This window comes from Carcharodon carcharias, chromosome 2, assembly GCF_017639515.1.
Source record: "Carcharodon carcharias isolate sCarCar2 chromosome 2, sCarCar2.pri, whole genome shotgun sequence".
Taxonomy (NCBI): domain Eukaryota; kingdom Metazoa; phylum Chordata; class Chondrichthyes; order Lamniformes; family Lamnidae; genus Carcharodon; species Carcharodon carcharias.
The window spans coordinates 36,318,681-36,340,295 of NC_054468.1; the positions used below are offsets into that span (position 1 = coordinate 36,318,681).

Below are 21,615 nucleotides of genomic sequence, written 5' to 3' on the forward strand. Positions count from 1 at the left end.
ACAGACATTTCAGTTTTGCCTCCTGCTACAAACTCTGCCCTTGCTACTGATTCTATCCCTCTCTCATGCCACTGTCTCAGGCTGAGCAAGGCTGTTAGCCTCAGTGCCCTAACTGACCCTGAGCTGAGTATCTGACTCAATATCCATCTGTTCCATCACAAAGACTGCTAACTTCTATATACATACTGATTCCTTCTGTCCCTCATCCCATCTGCTGAAACCCTCTTCCATGCCCATCACCTACCAAGTCAATCATTCAAAAGTTCTGCAGGCTGGCCTCCCAGCCTGTAGAAGGTGGCTCATCTAAAGTACAATTCGTATCCTGGTTTGTTCACTTGACACTCCTTTTTTGCTGATGTATGCTGACTTGCTGACCTATAATGGCTCCAGTTTGTTACCCATGTGTTTATATTGCCCCATAGCTTCCCTCTCCCATCTCTCTAACTTCTTCCAGTGCAACAAACTCTACCCCCTCACCCTCCTGAAATTTCCTTTCTCAGACTCTGGCCTCCCCTTCCACTACCCCTCCACCTTGCATCACCTTTGGTCATGTCTTCGTGCTTAGGCTCAATATTTGGTAATTCCATTCCTGAATTTCTGTCTGTCCAACTTCTTGTTGTCAAGATTCTCCTTAAACCTGTCTCCTGAATTTCTACAATCTCCTTAGGCGTTTTTCCTGATCACCACCCCCCACCGTGCCCCCCATCTCCCCGAAGCATTTTTGATTATATTAAAGATGCAGTATAAATGTTTTTTCAGAAATTTCAAAATTAGTGATTCTCAAATTTGACTCTCTGTGACACATTAGGGTGGACTTTATTGGAGGATTTAAATAGCTGTCAGAGCCAATAGAATGAGGGCATCTAAAATCACTAACGTGGAATCTGGGATGATGTACTGTAAACAACACAACTATTAAAGCTAAATATCACACCGATCCACTACAATGAATAACAAATGTATGTACTATTATTAAAAAGTTTTTCAGTAACAGTTTGAGCCATGTGATGAATCTCCACACTGCACAGAATACTAAACCGTTAGTTCCTCTTGCATTTCTTTTTGTTTTCTATTTTACACATAGCTAACTGTCTCTTCTGCTTTGTCCATCTCATTTTCAGCGAGTAATAATGTGTCTAGCATTACTGATGCTGTTTGGACAGGGGCAGATCGTAGCCGCAGGGGACTAGTATACATTGGGTTACGTCCACTTTTTGTATTATGCCTCATGAATAATTTGGAGTTTTCATTGATTGACGTTCCAAATGATATCCGACTGGAAAACTTTCTGAGCATTTTAACATCCTTATTTCTAATGTATTTACATGTAATGTAGCAGCTAAATGCCTCACGAAATGATTTGTTGAAAAGAGTGTAGACAAGTGGGTTGACCCCTGAGGAGACGTAGCCCACCCAGACAAAAACTTCCATCAGTGTTTCAAGAAGTTCCTGATCGCAGCTCTTGCAGATGGCAGAAGTGACATTTGTTACAAAAAATGGGCACCACATCACCAAAAATAGGAAGAATACTATTCCTAAAACCTTGGATGCTCGCTGCTCATTGCTGATGCTCTGCATGGACTTTTTACCCAAGGTGGAGAGTCTTCTGATGGGTATATCCTCAAGTCTGCAGGGAAATGCCTTGTCCTTTTGTGAACCATTGAGCATTGCCACCTTCTCAGAAGATTTGGTGGGCGTAGGGTCTTGCTGAAAAATAGTTGAGACAGTAGCCCAGTTAAAATGTTGGGGTGTTTTGGCTTTGATTAGATGTGCTTTCTTTCTCAGCACTTGAATTGTCAAGAAGTTGATAACTATCATGATAGCAAGGGGAATGAAGAATGCAGCCATTGATCCAAAGATGATGAAATTTTTGAATACGTCAATTTTAAGTAAGCAAGTTTTGTTTATGAAGGTGTTTGTTTCATTCTGGAGGCCTTTGATGGGGATGGGAATAGCAATGCCTGCATTGAAGAGAAAATAAATTGAGAACAATACAGTAATACTTTTCAATTAAGGCATTTTACTGTCAAAACTAGTAACATAGTAAATCAGATCAACTTTAAATGGAATTGGTTCTGTTTGGGAAAATGTTCTGGTCAGGCGCATTCAAATCAGACTCTAATTGGCTATTTTGCAACATCTCATTTTGGAACACTGTAGTGCATCAATATTAATAATACTGCCCTTGTGCATTCATACTCCTTTGAGTCAACATTTTTGTGTTTTGTATATTTCTGGAACTTTAAGGTAACATTTTTCAAAGTACTATGCTGATATCATAATTAGTCTGAGAAACGTTTCAAATTTGTCACTTGTCTTTTAGTTGTTGCATTCAAGTTGCAGTCTAATTTTCAAGTTGCTAATACTTGAACTGATATAAAATCACAAGCAATATAGAATCTATTATTTATGAAACGCTAAAATCCTGCACTGGTTATTACCTCTGCTTGTTACAGATCTTTCTTGACCACCGAAATTGCACAAAAACTTATGTACGAACCATATTTGGATCTAAGTGCAGAAGAATGGATTTTTATTGCTACTGATAAGCTTACAAATAATCTTTTTCATTGTGTTTTATGCTTTCAGTAGAGTTGGTTTAATAATGGGTTGTATTATTTAACCTGGTATATGTTGGTCAAGAGAATCAAATTAAAAAGTATAAATCATGGTTTTCAGAAAATGTTATACGTACCAATTGAGATGAACCATACTACGGTTATCTTAATGAGAACCTTTGCCCTGGAATTGAAGCGACTGTGCTGAATTGGTTTTTTAATAGCAATATAACGGTCTAGTGAGATGGCACACAAATGCATAATTGAAGCTGTGGATAAAAGAACGTCCAGGAAGATCCAGATAGGACATATCTTGGAGGGTAAAAGCCATTCAGAATCTGAAATTAAGAAAGATCTTTACTTAGTAGGCAGAATAATGTTGAAGATTATTTAAAAATCTGCAAACTAATCTGTTGGCTTTGTTTATAACATCACCGTTTGGTTTGAATTATATTCTTTTCAAAAGCACCAGCATGCTTCCGTTTTAGTAATTCATTGCATGTTTTTTCTGCAATAATCAGAACAGGTGCAACTGCTATATATTAAACTTTGCAGCAAAATCTCTTAAATTGCATTTCATTTAAACAGATACAAAATATCATTTATACCCAGTGTAGTTTATTCATTTCTATAAAACCTTTTCCTGTTTTAAATTGCATTTAGCTTCAACCTTTACTTGGATCTGCCAATCGATGGTAATCAGCTTTGCAAGGAGCAGAGACAGGGTTGAATTGGCATGAAATCTGGTTTTCTTTTCCTCAATGATATTCCATTTATGATATTAAAAATCAAATAGATGAAAGTTCCACCATTTGAAATTGGCTTTGGTTATTTATTTATATGCTTTCTTAACCTCTGACAGATTAAGAAATTAACATGCTATAGTTTGAAAGGCAAAGATATCTTTTAAAGATTTAAACTTGAATATTTCACACATTTATTTTTGAAATGTTGTCTAGGTAATTTTTTTGTTTCTTTTTGTAAGCTTTTCTTTGTCTGACCTCTAAAGTCATCAAGTTGAATGCATGGCAAGTTCTCTTCGTAATGGTTCCTACAAATCAGGAGTCATTAGGAATTGCCCAGGTCTCCTTTTTTAAAATTTTCTCTTAACCTGCTGGGACGTGGTGCGCTCTCCATTTAGTGTCAGCACATTCAACAAGGTTCATATTAGGGTTAGATGGAGTGACAGTTAAACATACATCTAACCTGACCTGTGGCACTGGGTTTTACCATCTTATAAGATCATAAGAAATATGAGCAGGAGAAGGTCATTTGGCCCCTCAAACCTGCTCTGCCATTCAATGAGATGATGGGCGACCTGATTATAACCTTAACTCCCCTTTTCTGTCTGCCTTTCATAATCATTGACTCCCTTGTTCAAAAATCTATCTAACTCAGCCTTGAATATATCAATGACCCAGCTTCCACTGCTGTCTGGGGAAGAGCACTCCAAAATCTAGCAATCCTCTGAGGGGGAAAAAAGTGCTTCCTCATCTCCAGCTTAAATGGGAGACCCCTTACTTTTAAAACGTGCCCCCTAGTTCTAGACTCACTCATAAAGGGAAACATCCTCCCAACTTCCATCCTGTCAAACTGCTTCAAAATCTTTTTGTTTCAATAAGATCACTTCTTATTCTTCTAAATTCTAATGAGTTTAGGTTCAAACTTTCCACATGAGGCAACCCTTTCATCTGAGGAATCAACCAAGTGAACCTTCTGAACTGCTTCCAATGCAGTTATATCCCTCCTGCACTTGACACTCCAGGTGCGGTCTTCCCAATGCAGCAATACCTCCCTACTTTTATGCTCCCATTCCCCTTCCAATATCGGCCAACATTCCATATGCCTTCCCAATCACTTGCTGTACCTGTGCATTAGTTTTTAGTGATTCATGTACCAGGCCACTCGGATACCACAGATTTCTACAGTCTTTCTCCATTTAAATAATATTCTGCTTTTCTATTCTTCCTGCCAAAGTGGAGAAGCGCACATCTTCCCACATTATACTCAATCTGCCAGATTTTTGCCCATTCCCTTAACCTGTCGATATCTCTTTGTGTCCCCTTCCCCACTTGCTTTCCTAGCTATCTTTGTGTCATCAGTAAATTTAGCTACCATATACTCGGCCCCTTCATTCAAGTCATTAGTATCGATTGTAAATGGTTGAAGCCCCAGCACTGACCCCTGTGACGCTCCTCCAGTTACAGTTTGTCAACCCAAAAACGACCCATTTATCCTGACTCTCTTGCTTCCCATTAGTTTACCTTTATCCATACTAATGTGTTGCCCCAATTACCATACTTTTGTCGTAACTTTTTATGTGGCACCTTTTGAAAATCCAAATACAGCACATCTACTGGTTTCTCATTATCCACCCTGCTTGTTACTTAAAGAACTCTAATGAATTAGTCAAATACTATTTCTCTTTCGCAAAACCAAGTTGATATTGCCTCATTGTATTATGATTTTCTGAATGCCCCACTATTTTTGTTATTCATTCATGGGATGTGGGCTTCGCTGATTAGGCCAGTATTTATTGCCTATCCCTAATTGCCCTTGAGAAGGTGGCGGTGAGCTGCATTCTTGAACTGCTGCAGTCCATGTTGTGTAGGTACACCCACAGTGCTGTTGGGGAGAGAGTTTCAGGATTTTGACCCAGCGACAGTGAAGGAATAGCGATATGTTTCCAAGTCCGGATGGTGTGTGGCTTGGAGGGGAATTTCCAGATGGTGGTGTCCTATATGTTTGCTGCCCTTGCCCTTCGAGATGGTAGCAGTAATGGGTTTGGAGGTATTGCCTATTACCTTTTTAATAATGGATCCAAGCATTTTTCCTATGACAGAAGTTAGGTTAACTGGCCTGTAGTTTCCTGCTTTTTTGCCTCCCTCCTTTCTGTTGCATTGATGGTTTTCCAATCCACTGAGACCTTTCCAGAATCCAGACAATTTTGAAAAATTACAACCAATGCATCTAACTGTCTCTGCAGCCACTTCTTTTAATACCCTAGGATGCAGGCCATCAGACCCAGGGGCCTTATCAGCCTTTAACCTCATTAGTTTATCCAGCATCTTTTCCCGAGTGATCGTGATTGTTTTAAGATCCCCTCTCCCTTTTCCTCCCTGCTTTTCAACTATTCTTGGGATGCTTTTAATGTTTTCTACAGTGAAGACTGATGCAAAATTCTTATTCAATGCTTCTGCCATTTACTTGTTTTCCCAATATTAATTCCCCAGTCTCACCCACTTAAGTGTCCAGCGCTCACTTTAGCTATTTTTTCCCTTTCTACATGCTTGTAGGAACTCTTACTGTCTGTTTTTAACTTTCTAGCTAGCTTTCTTTATTTCTCCTTTTTTTATAATTCTTTGCTGCTTTTAAAATTTATCCAATATTCTGACATATCTTTGCATTATTGCATGCATTTTCTTTCAATTTGCTATTATCCCTAACTTCCTTAGCCACGGATAGTGCATCCTCCTCATAGCCTTTCTTTCTCAATTAAATATATCTTTGAATGTTCTCATTAAAAGTCTGCCAATGTTTCTCTACCATCCTACCTTTTAACTTATGTTCCTACTCCAATTTAGCCAACTTTGTCTTCATGCCCTTGTAATTGCTTTTATTTAAGCTTAAGACTCCAGTCTTATATTCAGTATCTACCCTGTTGCCCCTTGAGATTTCAAATTAATTAATGCTATCCTTGATTTTAAAAATTGTTGAATCCAGGGTCTTTTTGTGCAAAGCACTTTTCTGTTGATGAGTATTTCCTTGTGTATTGGCTCAAACCTAGTCTATGTGGAATTGCTACTAAAAGGAAGGGAACATTTCGGTATTATTTTTAAGCTGCTTCAGTAAGATAATTGAAGAGGAAGTACTGTATATTCCTAGCAAATATTTCAAAGATTTATTGAATGGTAATTATGTAATATGCACTCATTTAGTTTTACATGCCCATTTAAATATGTATTAGAATGGTTGAATTTACATAAAGCACTGATTTGCAAATCTTTGAACTAAATCTGGAAATGTTTTTATTCCTTAAAACAACTTGCATTTATACAGTGTCTTGGATGTAGAAAAGTATCTAAATGAGTTTTGTCAAGGCAAATGGACGCTACACTGAAAGAGGAGTAATTAGGTGAAATGACCAGAAATTTGGCAATGAGATGAGTTTTGAGGAGAACAAGGTGCTGCAACACGTTTCATGGGAATTCTGGAGCATGGGACTAGATATCTAAAGGCAGAGTTGTCAATGATAGAGTGAAAGGAGCAGGTAGATGCATAAAAGATCAGAGACTAAGGAGTAGGGGAAAAACATTTTGAAAGAAATCGACGTGATACGTTAACTGTTTTTCTCTCCACAGATGCTGCCTGACCTGTGTATTTCATTTTCTGCTTTTATTGCTGAGAATAGAGTTCTAGGCTGAGGGCTGGCAGAGTTTAGAGATTGAGATGAAGACATGAAGGGACTTAAACATGAGTATGAGAGTTTTAATTGGAGGAGTTGGACTGGGGGTCAGTGTAAGTCAGCAAGGATGGATGATGGTGAGCAGAATTTTGTGCAGTTTAGGATATGGGCAGCAGACACGCTCAAGTTTACCGAGGGTGGAGGATGAAAAGTTGGCCAGGAGAGCTTTGGAAAAGTGATATCTGGAGGCAGCGCAAGCATGAATGAGGGTTTCAGCAAAAGGCTGGGGCAGGTATGGAGACATCAGTGTTAGAGGTAGAAGTAGGCAATTTTTATGTTGGTAAATATTTGGGGTCAGGAGCTCAGTTGGTCATCAAACAAAACATAACATTGTGAAGCAGTTCAGCTTGAGCCTGTGGCAGAGAGGGAAATGGGATCATTGTTAAGGAGTATGGCATATGAGTTTCTCTTCCCAGTATTCAATTAGAAATTAGGGCTCATCCGCAACCATTCATCAGACAAGCAGTCTAACAACAGAGTGGTGCTGAAGAGGTGAGTAGGGTGTCGTCAATGTACATGTGAAAGTTGCCACCACAGCTGCAGCTGATATCACCAAGGGGTAGTATATAAATGAAGAGGAAGAAGGTAGATTCTTGCCAGAGTTCAAGGGACCCTCAATGTGACTGCACCAAGGCAGGAAGAGAAGCTGTTGGTAAAGGTACTTTGACTATGATTAGATATTAAAAATGGAAAGAAAAGCTTAAACTTATCTACCTTTCACCATCACAGAATGTCCCAAAGCACTTTACAGCCAATGAAGTACTTTTGAAATGTAGTCACAGTTGTAATATGGGAAATATGCGTTGCAATCTTCGCCTGCTCATCCTGGACCCTGATTGAAATTCAGTTTCTTTATATCCACAACAAAAGTCAGCAACCTTTTTAGAACTGTATGTTGCACAGTCAACTCTGTTAATTTGCATAACCAGTGATGCAGTTGTGCTCCATAGTAATAAAGAATAACCAGATTTGTGGCTGCATTTTAGAATATTAATGAGGTATGAATCTTTCAAGTCCCTCAAATATTTTAAAAGAGGCTTGTTTACAAGAATTATATCCTATGTGGAATAATGTATTTCCCTGTTAAATAATCTCCATTTGCAAAGTAGAATTAAGAGGAAAAAACTTAATCAAATTAATCTTGCCAAGGAGTAAATCTGTGAGCACTCTGATTTTAAAATGTTGAATTGCATGAGTAACCATTCATGGTTCCATTTATTTAATGTTAAAATTGAGACAGCTTTCTGCATGGCCCCATCTCCATCCTTGATATATTCTTTCCCCCTTCTCCCATATTGCAAAATTTTGTTTGCTTATACACCCCTGGTATTCAGAGGTACTTGGTAATTTTGCAAGTGTATGAAAGATGCAAAATTGAAAAACGATAATTAGAAAAATAACACATCTGACCTATAGTTAATGTATAAAATCTATTTATTTTTAATGAATAAAACTGCATGCAATATTTTATGTACTATTTTTCCTAGAGAGAGGTCTGGGTTTTAATCATTCTAAACTAGCACAGAAACAGGCCATTTGATCAGTTCTGGCATTTATGCTCCACACCAGTCTCCTCCCACACTTATTCACCTAATCATACCAACATATCCTTCTATTCCTTCCTTGTGCATGCTTATGTAGCTTTCCCTTAAATGCATCTATACTATTTACCTCAACTACTGCCTGGGAGGGTGGTGGAGGTGGATTGCCTCACATCCTTTAATAAGCACCTGGATGAGCACTTGGCATGTCATAACATTCAAGGCTATGGGCCAAGTGCTGGTAAATGGGATTAGGTAGGTAGGTCAGATGTTTCTCACGTGTCGGTGCAGACTCGATGGGCCGAAGGGCCTCTTCTGCACTGTGATTCTATGATACTCCTGTGGTAGCAAATTCCATGCTCTCACCATACTTTGGGTATAGAAGTTTCTTCCAAGTTCTCTATTGGATCTATTAATGACTATCTTAGATTTATAACCTCAAGGTTTGGACTCCCAAACAAGGGAAACATTTTCTCTACCCTTCAATTATTTTAAAGGCCTATTTTACATCATGTCTCAGCTTTCTCTTTCGACGGCCAAAGGCCCTAGCCTTGTTGAGAAATCCCATGTGTTGTCTATTTTCTGGTGATATTTTAATTTGTTGTCAAATTCAGGATTGGATGGCCAGTGGCCCATTTATGGATTCTAACTAAATTTTAAACATCAATACAGACAATGACTTGTAGCAAAATTGGATTATAAATTCAGGTTAAATAATTACAAAAATAAGGATAATTAACACTTGCTTATGAGGTTCATGCCCCACTAATTCAACAGATATTTTAACAATCTCCATCCATGGATTGTATCCATGATAAATTTGATGAGATGATTCATTTGTTTTGAAGATATCAGTGATGGATTTGTAAAAAAAGAAATGACCTTTAAGTGAAATGAGGGTTAAAGGATTAGCTCAACACCAACCCATGAAATGAAAGCTAAGAGAATAACCATATGTGTGTGCAATTAATTATTTGCACAAAGTTGGGCCGTGAAGATATGGATACACTGGCATGTTAGAGGATGATAGGATATTCGCTGTTGAGTTAGCAGGACATGAACATCTCAAGCAAGTGTAATCTTTACATCTGAAATAAAGTAGTTATTTCTGTTGTTTCCAATGTGTATTTTGTTCATACAACAAGGTGAAATAATCTAGTATCTCAAATAATTGTATTTAGTTTTAGTATGAATGATGCCTCAGTATTTATATTGTATCAAGTGACCTACAGTTTTGGCCATCATTTTGGAAACCCCCTCAGAAATGTAATGTGTTAAATTCATTTGGCCATCATAACCTCACGTACTTCTTCCTCAAATGCAGCATTCACAAATGAATCATGAAGCTGGCCTGAGTACTTACTTGGTAATTACATTCAAAAGCAAATAAAACAAATTAAATTTCACAATATGATGCAAAATATATGTATGTTAATAAAACAAATGCATAATCTTTGAAGTTTTAAACCATAAGCAATCAAGACTGATAAACTCACTGCCAGAGTTAGAACAGCTTCAAAAGGGCTCTGCAATCCAACTATTCTGCAAAGCAAGCCTGCTATATACATTTGCAAAGGATGGTGACAATCTTTTAACTGAAGTTTTCTGTTTCTGACAGTGTGCTCCAGTCTATTTCCAAACCACATATTCCTTCAAGAGTAAACTATCTTCATTTTATCAGATTTGATGTATTTGGACCTTGAGGAGTGGGGAGGAAAAAGATTCAACAAATCTCTACATATTTGCTTCTGCAATCTGCCTCTTGCCTTGCTTACACTTTGTTACCTGTCATTTCTGAACAGTGTCCGGACACTTAATAGACCTTTGGCTCATGGCCAACCTCCTGTAACCTCTCTTTTTACACCAATAGCGTCCTATTCCTTTCAATAGCTTGTTTTACCAGATCTACTAAGATCAAGGTAGAACACTTTGGATCTTGCAAACCGCCCCAGCTTTTACATTTCAACCCTGAGCAGTCATGCAGCGCTGTTCATTGCTCACGCACCTCAGCTGTTTTGTGAAAACCGCCAGCTATGAACTAGACAAAAACCAAGTTTTTCAGTTAGTATCCCCTGTGTCATTAGGTTCCCCAAGAAAATTTTAAGAATCAGACCCCTGTCCTTTCAAAGGCTGACCCTGCTTTCACAGTGTTTCACAGGATAGTAAAAAACAAAATAGAGGGCCCATGATCTTTTCTCATCTAGCAATTCCAATGTTAATACAAACAAAATACTGTGGATGCTGGAAATCTGGGAAAGAAAAAAATTGCTGGAAATACTCAGCAGGTCTGACAACATCTGAGGAGAAAAAGAAACAGAACTAACTTTACAGGTTAGATCAACCTAAAACATTATCTTTGTTTCTCCATTATTCCTATCTCTCCATGGCCTCACCCCTTCCTATTTGTCCAACCACGAACAAAGCTCCAAGAGCTCTACAATTCTTCAACTCTGGACTCTCGTGCATTCCCCACTCAAGCCTGCTCTGCCAGTCAGCAAGATCTGATGTGGACTTAACTCTACTTGCCTGCTTGTTTGTGCCCTAAGTTTGGGAATTCCCTCTCTAAACCTTTGTCTCTATCCTTCTTTTGAGGCCCTCCTTAAAACTTAACCTTTTTGACCAAGCTTTAAAGTCCTAATATGCCCTTTGGCTCAATGTAAATGTTTGCCTTGTTATGCTTCTGTGAAATGCCTTGAAAATATTCCAATGTTAAAGATGCTATGTAAATACAATTTGTTGTAAAGCCTGCATAGTAAAAATAGTCAATACAATGCTTCAACCACAAGAAACTAAACAAAATTAACAACCCTTTTGTGTTCGATTTTATAAGATGGTGAATTTTGGGATGAGAAAATGCAACTGAACAACAAAACCAGATCGGTGTTCATTTTTCAAGATTCTTTAATTAATAAATGGTTTTCTACTTTAGGTATCTTCCATGTAACTTTTTTTAACCCATTTCCTTTACAAATTTGATTTGGCCTGCCCAAAAGTCATACCAAATTCGAATTTCCAGGTTAGAAGTGTTATTTTCACCGCTCCAAGCTAATGACCTTCATTGGAATGCAATCTCTTATGCAGAGTCTCATAAAAATTGATCTTCTCAAAAAAATTGATCATCTCAATATCTACCAATGTTCATTAGTGTGCGCAGCATTAATTAGCTACGCTGTTTATTTCTGTTCGCTTTTAAATTTCCATTGCTAAATTGTTTGAAAAAATATTTCACTTGGTGGGAACTTCTCCACTGGCTTCAAAAGTGATGAACATTTTAGTTCGTCTTATGTTCATTGGTGAGTTTGCCTGCACTCAGGGTAACAGAGTCGCTAAGTCGACTCTAACAAACAGATGGAAAATAGGACAGTATAACATCTAATTCCTCCATTTGGAATCATGGTTTTTTTACATGTGTCTCTAGAGCTTTATTTTGGTTCTTTTGTTTTGATATTCTGAGGAATCTGTTCAGCCATTTCACTATATGGCTGTTCTCCCCCCTCCCCCTCCGTTTCATGTCATATATGCTTGCTGAATTTCCCTGATCTTACTAAACGTAGATCTAAAGCTAATTTAAAGTCTAGAAATAATGGATAAAAGCAATGTCACAATTTTCATAAACTGTTTTTAATATGCTTGTTTAACATATTTACTGGCTTGAAGCTAGAATTCTGTTTAGAACAATTTTTCAGAAGCCAAAAGGCTTTCTGCTTTATTATTTTGTTTCCAGAGTTTCTAGAAGTATTTAAAAAGGGAAAGAGTAACTCAAGTTGGTCCTCTAGAGAGTGAGTCTGGGGAATTAATAATGGGAAATAAGGAAATGGTGGATTAATTGAACAGATATTTTGTGTCTGTCTTCACTGTAAATAACTGTAAATAACATTCCAGAAATAATTGTAAATTAAGAGGTGAAAGGGAGGGAGGAACTTAAAAAAATTACAATCACTAGGGAAAGGGTACTAAGAAAACTATTAGAACTAAAGGCTGACAAGTTCGCAGGTCCTGATGGACTTCATTCTAGGTTTTTAAAAGAATTGGTTGCTGAAATAGTGGATGCATTGGTTTTAGTTTTCAAAAATTCCCTAGATTTGGGATCTTCCAAGAGGTCGGAAAAATGAATGTAACTCTCTATTCAAGAAAGGAAGAAGACAGAAAGCACAAAACTACAGGCCAGCTAGCCTAACATCTGTCATAGGGAAAATGCAGGGCACTTAGAAAATTTTAATGGAATCAGACAGTCAATGTGGTCTTGAGGAGGAAATTCTGTTTGACTACTTTATTGGAGTTCTTTGAGGAAATAACAAGCAACATGCTTTAAGGGGAGCCCATTAATATGATGTACTTGGATTTCCAGAAGGCATTTGATAAGGTGCCACATCAAAAGTTACTACACAAAATAAGAGCTCATGGTGTAGGAGGTATCATTCTAGCATGGATAGTGGATTAGTTAACTAATCTAAAGCGCAAAGTATGGATAAATGGATTATTCTCAGGTTGGCAAGATGTAATGAATGGAGTACCACAGGGATCAGTGATGGAGCCTCAACTATTTGTAATCTATACCAATGACTTGGATGAAGGGACTGAATGTATGGTTGCTAAATTTGCTGATAACACAAAGAGAGGTAGGAAAGTAAGTTGTGAAGAGTTCATAAGGAAGTCTCCAAAAGGATATCGGTGGGTTAAGTGGGAGAGGAAAAAATTGGCAGATGGAGTACAATGTGGGAAAATGTGAACTTGTCCACGTTGGCAGGAAGAATACAAAAACATCATACTTAAATGGATAGAGATCGCAGCACTCTGCAGTACTGAGGGACCTGGGTACCCTGATACGTGAATTGCACAAAAGGTATGTAGATACAACAAATGTTTAGGAAGGTAAATGTAATGGTGTCATTTATTGCAAGGGGAATGCAATATAAACATAGGGAAGTTTTGCTATGGCTGTACAGTTGCCACAGCTGGAGTATTGTGTGCAGTTTTGGTGTCCTTATTTCAGAAAGGATATAATTCCATTAGAAACAGTTCAGAGAATGCTCACTGGGATGAGGGGTTTATCCTCTGAGGAAAGGTTGGGCAAATTGAGCCTGTAACCATTGGAGTTTGGAAGAATGACAGACGACCTTTTTGAAAAGTAAGATTCTGAGGGAGCTTCATGGGGTGGATGCTGAAAGAATGTCTCCATTTGTGGGAGAGACTAGAACTAGGGGTCACGGATTAAAAATAAGGGGTCTCCCATTTATGATGGGGATGAGGTGTTTTTTTTCTCAGGGGGTCATTCGTCTGTGGAATTCAGTGGAGACAGGTCATTGAATATTTTTTAAGGTAGGGTTAGATTCTTGACTGACAAGGAAGTCAAAAAGGTATAGGGCATAGACAGGAAAGTAGAGACCACAATCAGATCAGCCATGATCTTATCAAATGGCAGAGCAGACTCAGGGTCAAATGGCCTACTTCTGCACCTAATTGATCATAGCTTTTCAAGTGTCTCCATACAACTGAAATCCATCATCCCTGCGGTCATTCTGCCAAATCTTCTCCAGGTATCCTTCCTTAAGTTCAAAGTTGGACATCACAGAATTTTAACAGCACAGAAGGAGGCAATTTAGCCCATCGTGTCTGCACCGGCTCTCCAAATGAGTATTATGATCCAGTGCCATTCCCTAACTTTTCCCCGTACCCCTGCACATTGTTTCTATTTAAATAAACATCTAATGCCCCCTTGAATGCTTCTGTATCCAGCTGAGGCCTAACCAGCGACTTATAAACATTTCCTTGCTTTTGTATACTTTTGTAAAACACTTTAACAAGTTGTCCTGCCATCATCAATGATTTGTACATGTTAACCTCCAGGTCTCTGTTCCTGCACTCCTTTCAAAATTGTACCATATATTGCTTCTCCTCATCCTTCTTCCCAAAGTGCATCACTCTACACGTTCTACATTAAATTTAATATGCCAAGTTTTGGCACATTTCACCAGTCTGTCAAGGTATCCAACTAGTGCCCTCTTCACTATTTACTACATTTCCACATTTGTGTCATCTGCAAACTTTGACATTATGTCTTCTACCCAAGTTCAGGTCATTAATATATATTAAAAAGGTGCTGACCACTGGGGAGCATCACTATATACTTCCCCCCGCCAGTATGAAAAATAACCTTTCAGCATTACTCTCTGCTATCTCTCTTGGACAATTTTGTATTCATGCTGTCACTGTCCCTTTAAGCCCAAGGGCTTCAATATTGCTAACAAATCTGTTATATGGCACTTTATCAAATGCATTTTGAAAGTCCAGTCCAGGTACGGGACTGTGCCACCTTCATCAATTCTTTTCATTACTTCATCAAATAACTCAAATCAAATTTGTGATCCATGGATGAACCATGAGAATTCTATGTTCGTGTCATTTAGCAACCCATATTTTTCCAAGTGAAAACTAATGTTGTCACAGCTTATATTTTTTTTTAAAGATGTTTTCTCCACCACTGACATTGGGCTCTCTGCACTGTAGTTATTGTGTTTATTTCTTTTTCAAGTAGAGGTGTTGCATCTGCAGCCCTCTAGTCCTTTCGCACCATTCCCACAATCCATGAAGGATTCAAAGTTTGTGGCTGAAACCTCTGTTTTCACCCTCAATTTCCTCAGCAATTTATCCAGACCAGGTCATTTTGCTGCTTTGCGTGCTGCCAACCTTTTAATTACCTTCTCTTTATCTCTTTTGCTGCTTAGGAATAGGGAAAAAGTGATTTGGTGTCAAGGTTGCACTGTTGACTATTTGGCCTGGACCTGTTTCTTGTTTCTTGCCTTTTTTTATATATTCATTTCCTTTAGGGATCAAGATCTGTCAACCAGTTCCAATATCATTGTTTCTCAATTTGCTGATACTTCAAAATAACAAAACTCTCTGATTAAATTATCCTCTTGCTTATGTGCCAAGTCAGACTTTTTTGTGTTTGTGAGCATCGTCTTTAATTCAAATTGATGCTAGTACAATTGCATCACAATTTTTGAAGTAATATTTTTGAGTGGGGAGGAAAGGAGAGGAAATGAGCTGGTGAAAGGTCATTTACCATGTATTTTAACTTGACCTGTGGCACAAGAGAATATGCAGTCCTATAACATTCGTAGGTTGGAGGGTTGAGTTCCTCATCATCGGCCAGGATGTTGCACTGCCGGTTTTAAATTGAATCATTTTTAATTTGTGACCTACACAGTTTTAAAAACGTTTTGCATCTGATCTTTTCTGAATGTACAGCTTTGATTTTACTTTTAAATTCAGTAACTTACTGTGTTCTGTTTTGGTGAATCAGCCTTGAATTTCAATGTGAGTATATATATCTAGTATAATATATATCTATCGTATAGCTTGAGGATAAATGAAAAAAAAATGGAGGTGTTGTTGGTGAAGTGAGACCGGAATTGATTCACATGTCCAGACTACCTGCATGGGTGCCAGATATGTTCTTCACAAGGACCTGTGGGATTCCCATAGCTAACAAGTTCCAATTCAGCAAAGATGAACTGATGGCATAGTTATTTGAGAATCACTTCAGAAAATGGTTCTGCAATATCAGTTCAGATATCAATGAGAAGAAAACCACGTTATAAATAAAGAAGTGGATTTCACAAGCCAAAGCATCATTAAAACAGCCGTAGGCAAAAGTTATATGTGTAAAGATGTATTTAAATTATGATTTGTGATTATATCTTAAATAATGAAGGAAGATCGGTAGTCCACTGCAAAACTGCTTTGCTAGCATGTGTACTGGAATCATTGACCAGATAACTTGAGTACCTCTGCTGTTGACACCCAGGGTTCCATTCATCAAATGGCATGACCTCCAAAGGTGCTGAAATCCACAGACGAATGACCCTCAGAGGAAAAAAAATCTCATCTCCATCATAAATGGGTTTTTGATAGTGCAGTGCCATCTCATTTATTTTGAAGGTGTTGATGCAGGTGTTTCCACAGGGCAGCACAGTAAACACAAAATTTCAAACCAACAATAATTTAGTGGTGTTTTAAATTTTATTTTGCATATTTTCTTTCAAAATGCCCACCCTGTCATATTTTTCAGAAACTTAAACGTAACTTGCTTAGTCCTAGCAGTAGCTGCTAAAACTTTTAACATTTTATTTACGTGCAATTAAAAAATGAAAATACTGAGTACATTTAGATATCCTTGAATGTCTCATTTTTAAAAATAATTCAGCGTTTCATGTATGCCATTTTTTCATTTAAATTAAAAGTCCGTTATATTTAAATGAAAATATTAAATTAAACATTAAAGATTTCAACAAGGAAATATTTGCAAATTAATTTATAAGCACAATGGGATGGCAGATTCCATTTTTTTCTGTCTTGTTGCAAGGAACATTTTCTGTCCAATAAATTATACAATGACTACAGTCGATACCGCTTATTCAACTAAAAGTTTGATAACTTTTGAGTTAGTGGTTTGACACTACTGTATTAAACTTTCAATATATTTGATGTAGGTTTATGTGCAGTAGCAGTTTGTATGCTGTTTCACAAACTAGAACTTAATTGTTCTCTTTTAAAGGAATTCTTAAAAGATGAAACCAATTACATATAATTTAAGCACTGAAGTAGGCCATTTGGCCGAACAGGTCCATATCAGTGTTTATGCTCCACACAAGCCGCTTACAACCCTCCTTCATCTAATCTGATTAACATACCCTTCCATTCCTTTCTGCTCATGTTTATCTAACTTCTCCTTAAATGCATCTCAGCTATTTGCCTCAATTAATCATTGTGGTAGTTTTCTACATTCTGGCTAAAGAAGCTTCCCTGTTGGATATACTAGTGAATATCTTATTTGTGGCCCCTAATTGTAACTGGAACTAGGCACCCAATATAATGCAGATACTTTGACAATTTATGCTCTTGTTCAAAAGGCATTGCAAAAGAATATTTTAACTGTACAAAGAATTATTAAATATGCAGTCTGATTTTTATCAGCAAACAAATTTATCATAAGTTTATGGTGTAACACAGGTTTTACAAGATGCACGGTAAGGCCGGAAGAAAGAGAATAAAGCTAACAGGAACAAGACCCTTTAGAAGTTCAGAAAGAAAATGGAGATTGCAGAAAATAATTTAAAATGTGCAAATGAGAGTTCATGATCGCAGAGAAGTGTGAATGATGTGCCATAATTCAATGAAAAGATTAACTGTTATTCCACTCCCAGACATGTTCCATTAGATGGAAGAGTGCTTAATTTCACCTTTTCTTCAATAAAGCTGAAACTTACCCGAATTAAACACGTCATAAAATAACCTCAATTATATAACAGTAATAAAGGGTGGGGAGGATTACATCATATGAATTGTTTGCAATGCTTAACTAAGAGTGGAATACTGCAGTTCTATTAAAGAGAAAATTGAAAGAAACTTACTGAACAGAATGTTTAGGAGAGCGATGGGCATCACCAGAAGTCCAACTAACATGTCTGCTACTGCAAGTGACATGAGGAAGTAGTTGGTGGCATTTTGAAGTTTTTTCTCGAGAGAAACTGCCAAAATAACAAGTATGTTGCCTCCAATAGTGGGTATGATCAACAATAAAATCAGTAGTGCTGCCCACCGAAGTCCATCCTTCGCCTGATCCCCTTCTAGAAAATTAGAGTCACTAAGTAGACTAGTGAGCCTGGACTCCTCTGTAATTGTAAGGTAGAAAGTTCCATTTGTTCCAGAAGCGTTGAAGGGCTGGATTGGAATTGCCTGCATTCTGCTGATTGTAAACATGGTCACAGAGTCCACTGGGTTCGATGAGCCATTACTGTCTGAAACAGGCATCATGCTTTGAATACTGGCAGTTGACCGTCTGGTTGCTTTTGAAGAATGCTGAGGAGCAGGCAGCATTGTCTGAACAGTCAGTTCACAGGATGCTGGCAAGCTTGTGCCAGACTAACATGTCTTTACACCAGATTCTTTTAGAAGTTTAGTCCCTTGTTTTGGCTAACCACGTACTCTTGAGAATATTAATTTCTCTGCTTGCATCTTTTGTTCAAAATTTCCATTCTACCTGTTGCTTTTAGTGGCATTTTTTATAATAAAATGTTGATTGAAAAATAAGGAAAATAGTTTTTAACAGGTTCGTGAAGAACCAAAGGTTCCTTTAAAAGTGAACAGCCATCCAACTACTTCCAAATACTCCCAGCTGCTGCGAACACTTCCCGTTTAGTCATGCAGGTTTCTAATTAAATTCACTGTATGTTGTTACAGGGACTGGAATTGCTCTTACCTCAGTCAGACAGATGCTTTTCAACTATGCTCAGGAATTGTTAATATAAATTCAGCCGACAAATTAACTGATGCTGCCTGGTCTGCTATGTCAGGAAATAATCTCTGTTCCCCATTTTTCTTTCCCTTTGTCGTCTCTGAATTTGTTTTGATTCATTTTCTGTATTGCTGCCAGATTGCTGCTTTCGTTTCACTCCTTAAGCTGTATTATATCTTTCTTTGATACTCATTGATACTGGACTTCTTCACTGCTCCTGTGATTTTTATTCTGGCTTTTATAACTCCATTCTGGAGAACATTTGGTATTTAGGGTTGATATACTGTGGTTGCTTTCTTGAGCATTTACATTCTTTTCTCTACAATGCTTCTGTGCCACAGTTTTACCGTACTGGTGCTTTAACTCTGTGCTAAAGATGCTGATTACTACAGCCCCCCTCCCCCTCCTCAAACACACTTAATGATGCTGCTTTTTATTCCAAATCTGAAGTCCTGTTCTTTTCCTGTATTGCTGTCGGACACTACTAACCTCTAATGGTTGAATGCAGAAAAATAAATGAGCGTTTTGCTAAAGGAACAGAGCCAGAGAACTGAAAAGTAACGTCAAGTGACTGCAGTTGAAAATTTATTTCCTTTTCCAGGAATTTTCTTTTTGTACCCTTCCTAGAGAAATTTATAATTTATCTTAGTGTCCTATCCCAGAGTTAAATCTTTCGATCCTTCCTAATTAAATACCAAAGTCATTTTTGTTGCATTGCTTGTGATTTTAACCCTTATGCTCCTAAACATTTGACAAAATTTCAATGAAAACTTCTGCCTTTTGCTCGACGTACAAGGAAAAGATTGAATTGCAGGAGAAAGCAATTCTTCCTAAAACACCTGTCATTTCTTTGTTTACTCTCTTCAGGATCATAGAATCAGAGAGAATCTAACCATTTCCCCATGACATTCAACAGCAATACCTTCACTAAATCTCTCTCTATCCACAACTTGGGGGTGACCATTGACCAGAAACTTAATTGGACTGCCATATAAATACTGTGGCTACAAGAGCATGTCAGAGGCTGGGAATTCTGTGGCAAGTAACTCACTTCCTGACTCCCCAAAGCCTGTCCACCATCTACATGGCACAACTCAGGAGTGTGATGGAATAATCTTCACTTAGCTCGACGAGTGCAGCTCCAGCAACACTCAAGAAGCTCAGCACCATAAATGTCAAAGCAGCCCATTTAATCAGAGCCTAGCCATTGCTGTAATGATTTACTCCCTCCACCACTAGCACACACTGTCAGCAGTGTGTACTATCTACAACTGCAACAACTCGCCAAGCTCCTTCGACAGCACCGCTAGCAAGTTCCCTTCCAAGCCTCATGCAATCCTGACTTGGAACTATATTGTCGCACTGAGTCAAAAACCTGGAACTCTCCTCCTAGCAACACAATGGGTGTAACTACACCACGTGGACTGCAGAGGTTTAAAAACGTGTCTCACCGCTAGCTTAAGAAGGGCAGTTAGTGCTGGACAGCAAATACTGGCCTTGCCAGTGACACTCGCATCCCATGAGTGAATAAAAAAATGGCTACAGCATAGAATGAACCATTTGGCCCATCATGCCCACACTGGTTCTCTGTAACTCTTGTGGAAAAAAACAAAACAATATTGGTTCCTGTGAGGATGCAGGAACTCCTGCAGAATTTCTATAAGTACTGTAACTCATCTTGATTACAGTATGTGGAATGGCTGCAGAAGAGTTGCAAATGTTCAGGCCTTAGTACAATTGCAACATAAATGATAGTCTTTAGCACGTGTGTGTAATGTGGATTTTTGGATTTGTTAAAGATTGTACAAATTCTTCCCGCTATGCCCCCACCCAATTTTCCCTCAGAAACCTAAGGTATAAAGTTAAGTGATCAATGACATGCCAGTGGTACTTCGGCATTCCGCTCATATATTCAATTAACAGTACGGCTGCATTTTGCAAACATGCCAATTCATCAGTCCATTTGTAATGAATGCCTATCTTGGTTTGTTCGAAGTCAGTGGAAGGCTTACAATAATCTGCTTTAAAATGACTTCTGGTGGTTATGTTAAAGCAGATGCTATTATCAATGTGCTGATTCAAGTCTCTGATGTGATAGCGAACACCTCAAGGTTGATGGAGGAAAAGTGTATTGAAAGCCAATTTTTTGGAGACCTCACTGCTGCTATTATAAAGCACTATACTGGTTGCATTCAGTTTGTGATCCAAGTTGTAAGTCAAATGTTGGCACATATTGCCTGTTGACGTTTGTGGAAAATAAGCCAGGTGAGATGGTAGTAAGAAAATGGCTGAAATGAAACAAATGAAGAGCTGAGAATGACATACTTTTGAAATCTGGAGCGTGAATCCAATGCATGTTTTTTTTGTGATTATTATTTCAGTGTAATCCCTATTAAGTCCAGTTTATAAATCTACTTACAGGACCAAATGCATATGGAGTTTCAATTTACTTGGCAGCATTTACAGGAGGTTCCAGCTTGTGACTGAATTTTTTTTAACAACATCAATAGCATTTTTAACATAGTGTCCCAAAATGCTTCACAAGAGCATTACCAAACAAAATTTAACTGGAGATTTTAGCTGACTAAAAGCTTGGTCATAGAGGTAGGTTTAAGGAGTATCGTAAAGGAAGAAAAAGAAGCGTGGAGATTTAGGGAGGAAATTCCACAGCTAAGGGCCTTGGCAGCTGAATGCATGACTTTCAGTGTTGGATTGATAAAAAATCAGGGATTTTCAAAAGGCCAGAATTGG

At 38.0% G+C, this 21,615-nt stretch overlaps 2 protein-coding genes across 2 annotated transcripts in view; one reads left to right on the plus strand and one right to left on the minus strand.

Annotated features, from left to right (window-relative positions):
• The window catches only part of psmd1 (proteasome 26S subunit, non-ATPase 1), a 120,763-nt gene that overhangs the window by 57,057 nt on the left and 42,091 nt on the right, over positions 1–21,615 (plus strand). The gene's annotated exons all lie outside the window — the stretch shown is intronic.
• htr2b (5-hydroxytryptamine (serotonin) receptor 2B, G protein-coupled) lies at positions 1,075–18,380 on the minus strand. Its single transcript, XM_041173658.1, has 3 exons — positions 17,981–18,380; positions 2,696–2,896; positions 1,075–1,961 (listed from the first exon to the last, which is right to left on the minus strand). Exons 1-3 carry the CDS (start codon positions 18,378–18,380, stop codon positions 1,075–1,077), a joined length of 1,488 nt encoding a protein of 495 aa, XP_041029592.1.

Excerpts from the sequence above, each read along its gene's own strand:
- htr2b (XM_041173658.1), bottom strand. The coding sequence starts at position 18,380 with ATGCCTGTTTCAGACAGTAATGGCTCATCGAACCCAGTGGACTCTGTG. Across the intron at positions 2,897-17,980 it reads TCTCCTAAACATTCTGTTCA|ATTCTGAATGGCTTTTACCC; the intron begins GTAAGTTTCTTT and ends TCTTAATTTCAG. Across the intron at positions 1,962-2,695 it reads AGTATGGTTCATCTCAATTG|GCATTGCTATTCCCATCCCC; the intron begins GTACGTATAACA and ends TCTTCAATGCAG.